Source organism: Panthera uncia, chromosome F2 (genome assembly GCF_023721935.1).
Source record: "Panthera uncia isolate 11264 chromosome F2, Puncia_PCG_1.0, whole genome shotgun sequence".
Lineage (NCBI taxonomy): Eukaryota > Metazoa > Chordata > Mammalia > Carnivora > Felidae > Panthera > Panthera uncia.
In genome coordinates this window covers 38,949,214-38,963,143 of record NC_064812.1, presented here as the reverse complement: position 1 = coordinate 38,963,143, position 13,930 = coordinate 38,949,214, and the positions used below count along the sequence as shown (strand labels likewise).

At 39.4% G+C, this 13,930-nt stretch overlaps 1 protein-coding gene across 5 annotated transcripts in view; it reads left to right on the top strand.

Moving 5' to 3' along the window:
• The window catches only part of MTDH (metadherin), a 56,713-nt gene extending 50,169 nt beyond the window's left edge, over positions 1 to 6,544 (top strand). For all 5 annotated transcript variants that reach the window (XM_049633055.1, XM_049633054.1, XM_049633051.1 and 2 more), the window contains 3 exons: positions 163 to 303; positions 2,848 to 3,004; positions 3,680 to 6,544. In XM_049633055.1, coding sequence (XP_049489012.1) covers positions 163 to 303; positions 2,848 to 3,004; positions 3,680 to 3,750 — 369 coding nt within the window. In that variant the 3' untranslated portion in view covers positions 3,751 to 6,544. The remainder of the gene's footprint in view (positions 1 to 162; positions 304 to 2,847; positions 3,005 to 3,679) is intronic.
• Positions 6,545 to 13,930: the final 7,386 nt, after the last annotated feature.

Sequence of the window (13,930 nt, the reverse complement as noted above, 5' to 3'; positions counted from 1 at the left end):
CCCGAACAATTGTTTTTATATGCTCTATTAAGCCATTTGGACAGTTACTGACATGAAATTATTTTCTTGGAATATCTTTTGGACATTAATAGCACCAACCAAGTAGATTTTTAATTAGTAAAAAAGTGATTCATATCATCTAATGACTACTCTTCTCTGTAGGACACGGAAGAATTAGAAAAAGAGATTAGAGAAGAGCTTCCAGTGAATACCTCTAAAGTCCGTCCAAAACAGGAAAAAGCTTTTTCTTTGAAGACCATAAGCACTAGTGATCCAGCTGAAGCACTCATCAAAAATAGCCAGGTAAGTTTTTTAATATTTAAGGAGTAAAATTTTGATGACTTGAAAATTGTGCCATAACTCATATTTTATCGAAGTACTGAGTGCTAAGCATTACTAATCACTATTTTAAAGTGCTAAGCATTTTAAAGACACTAATTTAGCCCTTAAAACAACCTCCCAGAAAGCTGAGATCTATTATATAAATGAGGTTGGAGAAGTTAAATAACTTGTCCCAAGTTGCAGAACTATCAGTGGTGAGACCAGAACCACCGGACTGTATTTTCTCCTGTTAAGTATCTAGACATACAAGGGATAGATTGCTAGAGAAAATGCAGCTGGTTGCATTTCCATAAAAGCCAGTGCATAATATATAATAGGACTGTGATCCAGCCTCTCAAAATGGGACATTTATGTACATTTTGGGGACAGATTCTTGAAATATGTGCTATTGGTAGAAAATGTTGAGGTATCAGAAAGGACCATTTTATAAAAGGTCTAAGCCAGTGACATAAAGATTATAGCTTTTTAAAATCTTGTTTCTCTGGGTGCCTGGGTGGCTTAGTCGGTTGAGTGTCCGACTTCGGTTCAGGTCATGATCTTGCAGTTCATGGGTTCGAGCCCCACATCGGGCTCTGGGCTGACAGCTCGGAGCCTGGAGTCTGCTTTGGATTCTGTGTCTCCCTCTGCCCCTCCCCTGCTCACGCTCTGTCTCTCTCTCAAAACTAAACAAACATTTAAGAAAAATTTTAATCTGATTTCTCATAAGGTAAGTTATATACAAATATATGAAATCGTATACTAGAGTTTCACGGTTCATTTATATACACATTCAAAAAACTTGTTGAGAACCTACTATGGGCCACACGCTATTTCAAAGGATATATCAAAGAACAAAACATAAACATCTCTGCCTTTGTGGCACCTGGGTGACTCAGTCAGTAGAACATCCAACTCTTGTTCTCAGGGTCGTGAGTTCAAGCCCCACATTGGGCATGGAGCCTACTTTTAAAAAAAACAAAAAAACAATCTCAGCCTTTGTGGAACATACATATTTAATGAAACAGCTTTAGACAACCTGAGTTACAGGAATGCCTGGCTGGCTCAGTTGGTAGAGCATGTGACTCTTGATGTCAAGGTTGTAGGTATAGAGATTACTTAAACATAAAATCTTTAAAAAAAAAAAACAAAAACCTGTTACCACTAAAAGAAATTTGTAACAGTCTTGTACTAAAATAAAATCTTAACCATACTTCCTGTTTGGATTTTAATTCCCTAAGAGGAAAATTCCCTTTTGAGATGAAAGGCTGCAATCTCAGTACATGCGTAGGTTTAATAATAGGGTTGCAGAAGGTCATTTGACATTTTGATGTTGTAGTTGTTAGAAAGTCATTTTCAGAAGCCATCTTGTAAAGACTATTTGAGTCCCTCTGTGACTTAACATAGATTAAGTGAGAGAATAGAGGGGAGAATACTGGAAATAAGTACTAAAACTTTTGGGTATGAAGTAAATAGAACATTAAGAAAGCTGAACCAACCAAGACAAATGCAGCTTCAGATACCTAAAATAGAAGAAAGGGATCCTAGTAATTTCTGGGGTGCACACAGCTTCCTCTTGTTTCCTTTTCCATTGAGCTTTCTTACACCCAGAGAGCCTGGAAGAATGAGAGGCGAGAGAAACATAGTGATGTTTCTTACCCTTGTTCCGATATTCAGAATCAGGATTTGTAAGCAAAGCTAAAGGGTGACTTGACCTCCTGCTCGTCTGTTCCAGCCTCCAGGCGCTCCAAATACTGCCTCTCCTGACCGTCCATTAACAGTTAGGCCTCACTGAGGCAAATCAGTTAATTTGCCTCCTTTCTGCTTCCAGGCTGGAGAGGAGAAGCAAGGCGGTAAGAGTCTAGGCCCTCAACATTATGATTTCACTGCCAGAATGGATAAAACTCTGAAGATTTGAACATGAGTTTTACTACTTACTTTCATGGAGAAGGACTAGTAGTCCTAGTCTGCTAGTGTTGTAGGCTAGCATAGACCGCATGGGCTGTCTTTGCCCTTGCATGGGAAGCAAGCTGTTGCTGCTCTGTTTGAGTAACCCTTACATCTCCAGAAGCAGAGAAGGGGGTGGTATCACCTACTGGGAGTTCAGAAGGGAGCTATTTTCTTTGTCTTTCACATGAAAAAGTTTCAAGGAGTTGAGAGTTGGTGAGAAGTGGACAAACCACTGAATCACTGAAACATCAAATCGTCCTGTTTCTAATGAACAGGAAAATATAAAAGTTCATGAAAATGGAATTATTCGCTCCTACTTGAGATTCAGTAAACATCTGGTAATTCTGTGCTTTTCATCCCTTTTTATCTCCACCTCTATTCATGGATGTTGTAGGTAAATGTTTATTTGGTTATGCCACTAGAGGGCACGCACGAGTTGTAGCCCTTCTGCTAGTAAATTCTTTGGAAATCATTTTAAGTATTTACTTGCTCCTCAGCAGCCTCTTGGTATTACTTTGATATTTAATTTTATATGAAACTTTTTACAGAGGAATTTAAGGTAATTTTATTCCAAAATAGCCTATCAAGACTCTTCCACCTGCTGTTTCTACCGAGCCATCTGTTATTTTATCAAAAAGTGATTCTGACAAAAGCTCTTCCCAAGTGCCACCGATGCTACAAGAAACAGATAAATCCAAGTCAAATACTAAGCAAAATAGTGTGCCTCCTTCACAGAGTAAGTAATTCTCCTTTTTAGTTCTTTTGTATGTTTTCTGTACTATTTATATAAAAGTTAATTTCTTAGAAGTCTGAAATATTTAGACTTCTAATCTTGGAAGTCTGATAGAGATTAATAGAGCAGCCCTTCCTTCCTTTGCACAGGCTAGATTCCTTGGCATCTTGTGGACCTCAGTCAGTTATGAGGGTCAAGAGGCTGAAATCACCCCAGGAGAGACTAGGTGTCCAGGGACATAGACAGCGGAGGGCTTGAGACATGCCCTTGTCCATCTGGTCCCTCCCTTTTTCTGTGCACATGTTCTTGGGACTGCTGTGAATTGTCCTGTGCCTTCTGTCCCCTTTTCCTCCCTTTAGCTACCTTCAGTATCCATTTTGCCCATTTTCACTTTCATTACGTAGATGGGTAATGCCATGTTAAATGATGGGTTTTCTAGATCAAAACCGGTGAAGTACTTTTCATGTGATTAAACAAAATAATACATTGGCATTCAAAGGAAAAGGGGAAGGTAGCCATAGAATAACCTAAAAACATGTGACTGGGACTTGAGAAGTTACACATAAAGGTTGAAGAGTCATTAGTGGATTTCAAAGCATGTTTTCATTGATGGTACTTTGATATTTTTGAGACATAACAGTATTTTCTCCTGTTTTTTCTTTCTTTTTTTCCTCTTAGCCAAGTCTGAAACTAGCTGGGAATCTCCCAAACAAATAAAAAAGAAGAAAAAAGCCAGACGGGAAACGTGAATATATTTTTCCTGCATTGGACATGTGTTTGTAAACACTGTCTGGAAGATTATGCTGTTTATGCAATAATTTGTGAACATGTACAGAGTTTTATATAAATTTAAACCAATTTTTAAAACAAAACTGTGAAAACAACCACCATAAAAATGGAATCAAAGGAAAGTTAATTTATGAAATTAAGAGGTCAGCAGAATATACTACAGTGCTGGAAGACACTTGGGGAAAGTCTTTTCAATTGAACAAGAACGATCTTAATTTAAGAATATTACCCTGGTTTTACAGCAGTGCCCTGTTTACAACAGATTGTGCCCTGTCTCATCTGCAGCTGAGGAATAAAGGATTCTGATTAGAAAGAGGGTTGCCTACAAATTGGTAGGCGGCCTCTTGGATCTTATGCACGGAACTTAAAACCATTTGAATCTGTTTTATGCTTAAATCAAAGTGCTTTGATCAAATGCATAATCTGCCATATCTTTACATATATGTTGGTAGCAATTTGTATTAAAGGAATCACAAGTGCAAATAAAAGGTCATTTATCATTTGTTAACTAAACTCATGGTTTAGTTTACAATTTTTAAAAAGTTCTTAATTAAAACATTGAACATGCAGTTGATGCTTGTATGGCTTATGAAGTTATTTTTGATAGTCTTACATTATTACTTGAATTGTTCAAAGTTCAGTATATTTTAAATTAAGAAAGGTAAACTATATGTATTTGTTTTATACTTTTAAGGCTCAGACTCACAAATAATGCTCTTGTTTAGGATTTGAAAACTTCTAGGCAAAGTCCGACTTAACGTTTTCCCCTTTCCTTAGCAGTTACTTTTTCCCAACGTCAGATCTTCTTCATTGCTAATCCATTTCCGACTTTAGAAGTGAAATCTTTCACGAATTAGTTATACAGACAGAACTTTGAGTATATGATGGAGAATGAAAAACTAGAGTCAGACAGCTTTAATTGACATTGTCAAGACCTCCAGTTATCAGGAATACATTTTTTTACTGCCTTAACCTATAGTGCGTAGAATATGCATCAATTTCTTGAGGGAGATTCGTGTTTTTATAAGAATTTTCATGTAATTATTGCAATTGTGGTCAAACAAGGAACGTTTTCTGCTTGAAACTATTGATTTAAATGACGTGTGAGATGCTTCACCATTTTCAGGCACTGTGTAATTCTCTTGTAATAAACTGGCAGGCATCTTTGTACCTATAAATAGTGCATGCTCAGCCATGTACACTGTAAATAGCCTTTACCAAACGTGTTTGACAAGGACCATAATTAACATCACTTAGTGAGTTGTGATAAAGAAAAAAAAGCCATGATTTATTTGATGTGATTGGCTCGTTTTTATGTGGCGCCAAGAACGAAACTGTTTAACAGCGTAACCAATGGTACCGATCTGTCCATCCAATCTTGTCTTTATTATATCTGATTGTGCTTTGATAGTATTGCATTGTCATACTGGGAAAGCTAAAGAAACAAAATGGTTTTAGTTTTGCTGAAGACTGGCCTTATTAATGGACAGCTTTCCTAACAAGCGGTTATTAACTTTTATCAGGTGTTAACATCTGTTTCAGGAACATGGCAGTATGTTTACATGTCAGAAGTTTTGTTTAATTCTATGATATTTCTAAATTGATTTGTTTAAATAAATTCAGCAAATGGATAGCATTGTTTTTATTTGCTTCAACACTGGGGTAAGTTAGCTAAACTGCCAGGAGTTCGTTTCTTCAAATGACTTTATTCTGTTAGCTTTACATAGAAGTTTCCTCAATAGATCCAAGGACTCCTAAGTTGCCAGCACTTTGTAAAGGTGTCACAAGAGAGAATTTGAGAAGGGGTCTGTACGATTTTAGAATGTGCCAAAAGATCTGTGCTCAGAAAACTCAGTTGAACTCTCTCAACTCTACCTCACCATTTCTTTGTCTTAGAATTTTGTCAGCCATGTCCAATGTTGGACTTTATTTCTCCAGCTTAGTATCTTCTGTATGACCCCCCACGGTGGGTGTTTGAGACCCTGACTTTTGAGGAGAGTTGTAGTACATTGCTAAGCAGGTGGGGCCAGCGTGGAGATGCCTCTGTCTCTTCTCTCTAGCTCAAGAGCCAGTACATGGATTTTATGTTTTAAAAGATGGCAGCTATGAATGATAAATTAATACGTTTCTTTTCTTCCATATGCATGAGGTGAAAATTCTTGCACAATTACAGTGTCATTCAGTGCTTTTTACCTGTTCCAGAAGATCTTTATATGGCATCCAGTTAGTTTCTGGAATCTGAACATAGGAACTGTTCTCCATCATCAACCTCAGAAGGCACTAAAATGAAGGTAGTGATTCAGGGAGAAAAGGAGAGAGAGGAGCCTATTGTCCTTTGGAGGCTTGGATTAGATGCTCCCCAAACTGTTAATAGGGAAATAAGTGATCTCTTTAGGCTTTGTCAGGCCTGAAGTGGAACCTTGTTCTGATTAGCAAAAGAACCTACTCAAAAAATCTCTCTAATCCTGGCTGGAGTCCGCATACTTACTGCAAATCCTTTCCTGTTCTGGAGCAGGGTTTAGGATTTTCCCCAGACTGGAATTCTACCTATCCGACCCCACCTTGAGCAAAACAATAGTTGAGAGAGTCCAAAAAAAGTGTTGAAATAAAATGTTGTTAATGTAATTTACCATGTTTACTTTGTGCATGCATTTGGGGAGGGGAGGGGAACAGTGAAAATAATTTATCCAAATCTAATGGTATTATTTCATAGGCTAGTCCAGTTTGTATTTGGGTTAAAAATAATTGAAGGGCAATATTTAACTACAGAGTTTAGTTTTTCTTAATTAAAAGCAGTCCTCTATTAACGTAGTGTGAAATATCTCTCAAAATTGAGAATTTAGGTTTAAGATGTCTAAGAGATGTCTTAAGACTTTACTGTAAACTCATTGCACAAACTGGAATTACTTTCCAAAAGACTTAGGGAATGCAAATATGTTCTTTGTAAAATGCATTGAGTATTGTAAATAAAACTTACCATTTTTGTTTTGTTTAAATTGCTCGTTATAGTTCGCTTATGGGAAGGGACTTCAGTCATTTTGCATCCTAAGCTGGTCTAAAGGCAGTTACTTTTTGATGTTCTTGATGCTTCTTTCCAAAGCCATAGGTGCACTTGCAGGCTTTACCGTCAGGAAGTCAAATATTTATGGAGTTAAGCACCTCGTAAAATATCCGCTTGTGACACACGATGTTCTCTGTGAGGAAACAGCTTCCACCCTCCGTCATCTTAGCAGTAGATGTCACTTGCCACTGCGTCCACTTCTTAGGTTAAGGACGTTAGACTCAGATTTGGCATTATATATTAGTGTGGCTGTGTCCCAAAACAGTAGTGACTTAAACAAGAGAGATGTTTATTTTCTTGTGCATGTAAAAGTCCGGAAGGCCATGCAGGGCTGCTGTGACACTACAGGGTCCGGAATCCAGGTCCCTTCTACGTTGGTCCTCCCCGTTCTCAACATGTGGCTTCCACGTCCTGGTCGCAGACAGCTGCTCGCTAGAAACCTCCTGTCAGCATTTCTGCCCGCTTCCTTTAGCAACGCTTCTCACAAAGTTACATCACTTAGGCTTATCAATGCAAACTTAAGACACTTGATCCTACTAGCCACGAAGAGAATAGGAAACAATAGGCTTTATTCTGGCTGCCACAGGCCAATTCAGGACTTGCTGCTGAGGAAGCCGTGGGGGACGACCACAAGCACAGCCAGCAGTCCCTGTCACGGGGTTGACACCTCAAGGAGATCCTGCACCCAAACGTCATTTTTAAGGTCGGGTTTTAAGTTTTCCAACTAAGCGGAAATTTTGAAGTCTCTTGGATACCGCCAAGAGCAGCTAGTTATGTTCGAGTGTCTATGTATTAGCTTTCTGAAAGAAACTCCTGCCAACCAGTGGCTGTTTTAGATTCTAGAGACAGGCTGAAGAAATAGCCTGCCATCACGCCTGTCCCGCAAGTACAAATTGTAACAAGTTTCAATAGAAAAATTGCCCTAGTGTCTAAAGCGATCTTAAAAAAAAATAAAGCATTACTATTCTTTCTAAATGCTTTAACGGGAGAATGCTTTATAACCCGAGCATCAAGGCTGGAGGTTCATTGTGACATGTTTGCGAACTAATAATAGTTACATTACTGAGATTTACGAATAGGCTAATTGAAGAAAAACTTAAGCAGATTCAAGGTCTTCCCCATGGTAATGGCATTCTTATTTGTATATGTATGCTTTCCTTTTTTATTTATTGTATCAAAGCATTCAAAATGAATATATGTAACATGTACATAAATTAATAATAAAACGAACACCTCTGAAACCACCATTCTGCTTAAATAGAACCTTACCAGTAGAGGGGATATTGGGAGTGAGCTTGACGTTTGTCGTTTGGCAACAGGATCAAGGGGCAAAGGCACGGATGAAAATAGCTGCTCTCAAATACCCCGACATGGCACAGGTCCTTTTTCGTGCCAACACTAGCTGAGGATCCCAAGTGACTTCAGCCGGTCTTGGAAGGGAGTCATGGCTCACTGATGCCCCTTCGCCAAGGTATTCCACTGACATCTGTTGGGAAGTTGTAACAACTACGAATAGGCACAATGACTGAATGTGAATAGTGCCCCCCAGGTTGTATAGTGAACATGACAGCCTTTCCCTGAGGGAGGAGGGTAACAAGGCTGTATAAGAACTACCCCACCCTCCATCTGGGGATTCAGAAGAGCAGCACGTGCCCCTGTTTAGGGTGCAGATTCCTCGGGCCCCCGGGTGGTTCAGTTGGTTAAGCGTCCAACTCTTCTTTGTTGTTTATTGTTGAGAGAGAGAGTGAGGGGGGGGGCAGAGAGAGGGGGAGACACAATCTGAAGCGGGATCCAGTCTCGAGCTGTCAGCACACAGCCTGACGGGGGGCTTGAACTCACAAGCTGTGAGATCATGACCTGAGCTGAAGTCGGACGCCCAACTGACTGAGCCACCCAGGCATCCACGCGTCCAACTCTTGATTTCAGCTCAGGTTCATGAGTTCGAGCTCTGTGTCAGGCTCTGTGCTGGCAGTGCAGAGCCTGCTTGGAATTCTCTTTAAATAAATAAATAAATTTAATTAATTAAAAACTTAAAAAAAGGGGGGGGGGTTGTCGAGGGTGTAGATTCCTTGTGAAATTTGTTGAGGGGCTGCAGACTTTGACAAATACCACAAGGGGGTTTATGGCAAAACAGCAGAAGCTGTGAGTAATTTAAGATAGTGTAATTATGAATGATTTCTTTCTCCTTGAAACTATCATAATTTTAAAATACAGGATTACCTGGAAAAGTTGCAAGTATTCCCATTTCTCAGCAATATTGAAATGATCACAATAATGAAAGATGGAAGAAAACCTGCCTTAGGTACATTTCTATTATCAGCAAACAAAATCCAGTAATTTATTAACAGAATAAAACACTGATCAAAGATGCAAGTGTGCTGATATCAGGAAATGTATTAACATTTCATTTCATCACAAAATTAAAGCAGAAAAAGCCTATAAGCATGACACTTGAAGAAGTATTTTACAAAATCCAATAGCCATGCCCAATGTAGATTTTTTAAAAACTTAAAATAGGGGAAATACTAACGTCACCTCAGTTGAAATCAGCAAAACAGGGTTATCTGTTAGCCCAGATTGTCTTGGAGAAGCATTAACAGATAATAAAAGTTTAAAATTGGCATAACATCAAAAGTGAAATTATTTTTTCCTGATTATATATATACCTACAAAGCTCAAGAGGTTTTAATAACAAGCTGTGACCACTAGGAAGAGAATACACTCAAATGGCAGATACACAAAATTGTCTAGAATTTTCTGTATTAGAATAAGCATCTAGAAAAGCAAATGGGAAAAATCCAAGTATGGCAACCAGAACTGTCATTTTTCTTTTTTTAACATTTATTTGTTATTGAGAGACAGAGAGACACAGAGCATGAGCAGGGGAGGGGTAAAGAGAGGGGGAGACACAGAATCCGAAGCAGGCTCCAGGCTCTGAGCTGTCAGCACAGAGCCCGATGCGGGGCTGGAACTCACAAACTGCGAGATCACGACCTGAGTCAAGGTCGGTCGCCCAACCAACTGAGCCACCCAGGCGCCCCCAGAACTATCATATTAAGAAATAAATTTTTCAAGAAAAAGACCAAATGAAAAAAGTCTTCGAGAAGGACAGAAAATAATATAACAAATGAAAAGCTGTATCATTACTTGGAAAACAAAAACGCCACTCTTTCCAAAATTAATATATAAATTAAGTTCAGTTCTAATTAGAATGCAACAGATTTTAAGTTCCTCAAAGATTGTGGAAACAACTAATTTGAAAAAGACAAAAGTCAGAAAAAGTAGTAGGCAGCTGTTGGGGCAGGGCAGGGGACTAGCGTTATCAGTAACCAATGTCAGATAAAATACAGAAAAGCTTGTGTCCATCAGTGTTCTTCACTATAAAACCCGGGATCCCTCCAGCGAGTTTAAAGTGAAAAGGAATCCGGGAGCACCGGAGATCCAGGCCCTGACCCCACCAGGAATAACAGCTTGCCACATGCTCATTCAGAGGCTGCCCAAGCAAAAAATGATCCATTCACCAGCTCCCGTGAGGATGCTCAGGACTGAGTGCCCGGACCTTCACCCTGCAGCCTCTTGGCGCCCCCTGGGGGTCCACAACTGGGTTCTGCTCGAGCCTCTTCCCACTTCACCCCTTTCCTAGTCAGTGGTTGGCAGACTCGAGGTCATATCTGTGTCTGTCAAGCAGCAAGGGAACCTGGAGAATGAATTTTGACTATGTAGAGAACCCCAAACATAAAGGATATTCAAAATGTCAATGTCAAGCAACCAAACCCTGATTAATGTCCACGCCAGTGTCATCTGTTATCAACACAAGGATTGTCCAACAGGTCGGGAGAACAGAGTGGGAAACCAGAAATATATTCCTATATACATGAGAATTTTGAATACGGTGTAGGTCATGTTTTAGTTCTTTGTAAAGGGATGATTTACTTACTAGATGGTTTGGGGGCAACTTCTCTAACTGGAAGAAGTTAGAGCTGGACCCCATCATACCTTACAGGAAAATAAATCCCAAATAGATTAAAGAATGAGACCTTAAAAAAAAAAATCTTAGACAATACAGAAAACTACATATACAACATAGAGGTGGGAGAGATACCCTTGCCTTTTAATGAAGGAAAAGTGGGGTATTTACCAGTTTTACTGAGAAATAATTGACTGTATATGAAGATGATATTCTTAACCAAGGCTGGAAGCCTACACACTATAAAAGATGTACATATTTAAGTGTATACAATTTTTTCAAACATTTTAAATGTTTTATTTTAAAACAATTATAGACTCACGGTGATGAGGTTTGGGGGGTGATAGTGGGATGTGTGGGGTCTGGAGCCAACAGCCAAGAAAGAACTCTTAAAGATGTCTTTGACGCAAAAAGGTGATTTTTTTAAAGATATTTTTTAACATTTAGAGAGACAGAGACAGAACGTGAGCAGGGGAAGGGCAGAGAGAGATGGAGGCACAGAATCCAAAGCAGGCTCCAGGCTCTGAGCTGTCAGCACAGAGCCCAATGTGGGGCTCCAAGTGACAAACCATGAGATCATGACCAGAGCTGGAGTCAGACGCTTGACCGACTGAGCCACCCAGGCGCCTCCACTGGTCTTGATAAGGGAGCATAAGGCAAGCTGAGGGCAAAGTACACATACCCACGCCCCCTCACCCAAGTGGGAAGTGTGTGATATTCTCTGGACACTCCTGGCTGCCCAAGAACAAAGGAAAGGAAAGAAAACAAGTGGTTAACTGATAGCGATCACAGTCTTGCAGGACAGGAGAATCCGTCAGTTTACAAATATCTTAGTAAATTAAAAAAAAAAAAAAAAAAAAAAAGACAATCTTATCAATAGCCTAATCTCCAGAAACCTATAGACTCAGTTTCCTGGAGCCCCTAATATCACCCTCCCCTCCATAGTGATGTGGGGAACAAAGGCGAGAAGGAAATGGCAGGTGAAATTAAATTTCCTTATAACCTGCAGCCCATTGGCAAATACTTGAGGCAAATACAGACTATAACGTTTCTCCAGGAACCCCCTAGAGTCCTAATGTTAACGCCTCACTAGGGGAAAACAGCCTGAGCTGGACAACAGCAAGGCCTCAGTTATCTTAGGAATCCTCTTCACATCAAAGTCCTCCTGGAGGCCTCCCTTTTGACTTTACCTCCCCCAACTCCGTAGTATACAAGTGTCACTCTCCACAACCCCAGTGCAGCTCTTCCTGCCCACGGGTCCTGTCCCCGTGCTCTGATAAAATCACCTTTTTGCACCAAAGACGTCTTCAAGAATTCTTTCTTGGCCATCAGCTCTGAACCCCACCACACCCCAAAACTTCATTAGGGTGTTTTTTGACTACTGGATTTCGAGAGTCCCTCATATTTTCCAGAAAAAAATCCTTTGTCAGATATGTGGTTCTCAAATATTCTTTCTCAATCTATAGCTTGTCATTTCATTTTCCTAACAGGGTCTTTTACAGAGCAAGAGTTTTAAATTTTGATTTAGTCCAATTTATTGATTTTTTTCTTTATGGGCCATGCATGTCTCTGGGGTCATGTCTAAGAACTCCTCATCTAGCCTTTCTTCTGTTTTCTTGGAAACAGTTTATAGTGCTATGTTTTGCATTTAAATCTATAATCCACTTCCACTTTGAGTTAATTATCGTATAATGTGTGAATTTTTTTTTTTTTTATTCCAGTGTCAATACGTTATATTAGTTTCAGGTGTAAAAAGAAGTGATTCAACACTTAATATATTTACTCAGTGCTTTTTTTTTTTTTTTTTTTTTTTTTGGCCTATGGATTTCCAATTGCTACAGCAGTACTTAATGAAAAAACTATCCTTCCACTGAATTGCTTTTGTACCTTTATTAAAGCTTAATGGCTGTACTTCCGTGGGTAACCATGTACAAATTTACAACTTTTGTGTAGCAAAAAGATAGCATATAACAAAGTGAGTAGTCAGAGTTTTAAAAAAAATATGCAATACAGTTTACAAATTAATAAGCTAATACCTATAATACATAAAGACAATTGACAAAGGAGAAAAAAGAGAGAAAACAAGCAAAGGGGAGGAATAAGTGTGTAATTCACGAGTAAGCAAATAAAAAATTGTAATCAAACATCTCCAAAAATGCTTAAACTTAGTGGCACACCATGAAAATTTAAAGAATGACCGTCTCACTTTATAACTATCAGACTGCCAAGAATCAAAAAGAGCCATAACTCCAACTGCTAATGGGGATATAGAGAAAATAGTGTTATTCACTGCGAGTGGCAGCATAAATTGTCACAGCCCTTTGGGAGAGCAATCCGGTGCTATTTTTAAAATTAAAAATTAAAAGTAACCATAACAAGCTAGACAAATGGACTCTAAATTTCATGCAAAAAGAAACATGTGGGAATAACTAAGAAAATACTGAGAAAGGAGAGTGGGAAGAGAAAGTCGCCCCCCCCCCTCCCCGTACTGTAACAAACGCTAAAACCCTGTCGTTAAGTGTGGTACTGGCACACAAATGAACAAGCCAAACTACTGCTTGCCCCGTGCCTAAGAATAAACTCCAGGGGATCAGCAATCCAACTATAAGAAACCAAGCTATTCAAGTACTAAAGAAAACATGGACGATTTCCTATATAATGTGGATGTAGGGAAAGGCTTTCTAACTATGACTCAAAATCCAGGTGCAGTGAAGAAAGGTTGCTCAAACTCAACTAGATAAAAATAAAAACATTGACATGGAAAACACAAAAGGCGCTCTAAAGCAGTGTCGAAAGACGAATGCCTCATCCAGGGCTGATCAAAGATGGGGAGAACAGGAGGATGTCCGGCGACCCCCTCCGGAGCAGGCCCTTCTCTGATACAGTGCCCCCTGATCACGGGATGACAGTAACCAGCATCCCCCGTCCCCCGTGTGTAGCTCAAACTGACGCACATATTTATATCACGCACTCCACCCTAAAGCCTTTTAAAGTAAATTGCAGATAACGTCACGTGAGCAAATCCATCAACTCAAAGTACCTAAAAGTGTGATTTGGGGGGTATGAAGTATAAAAAGTGTTCTGAGAACTGCAGGATAGGACCAAGACAAAG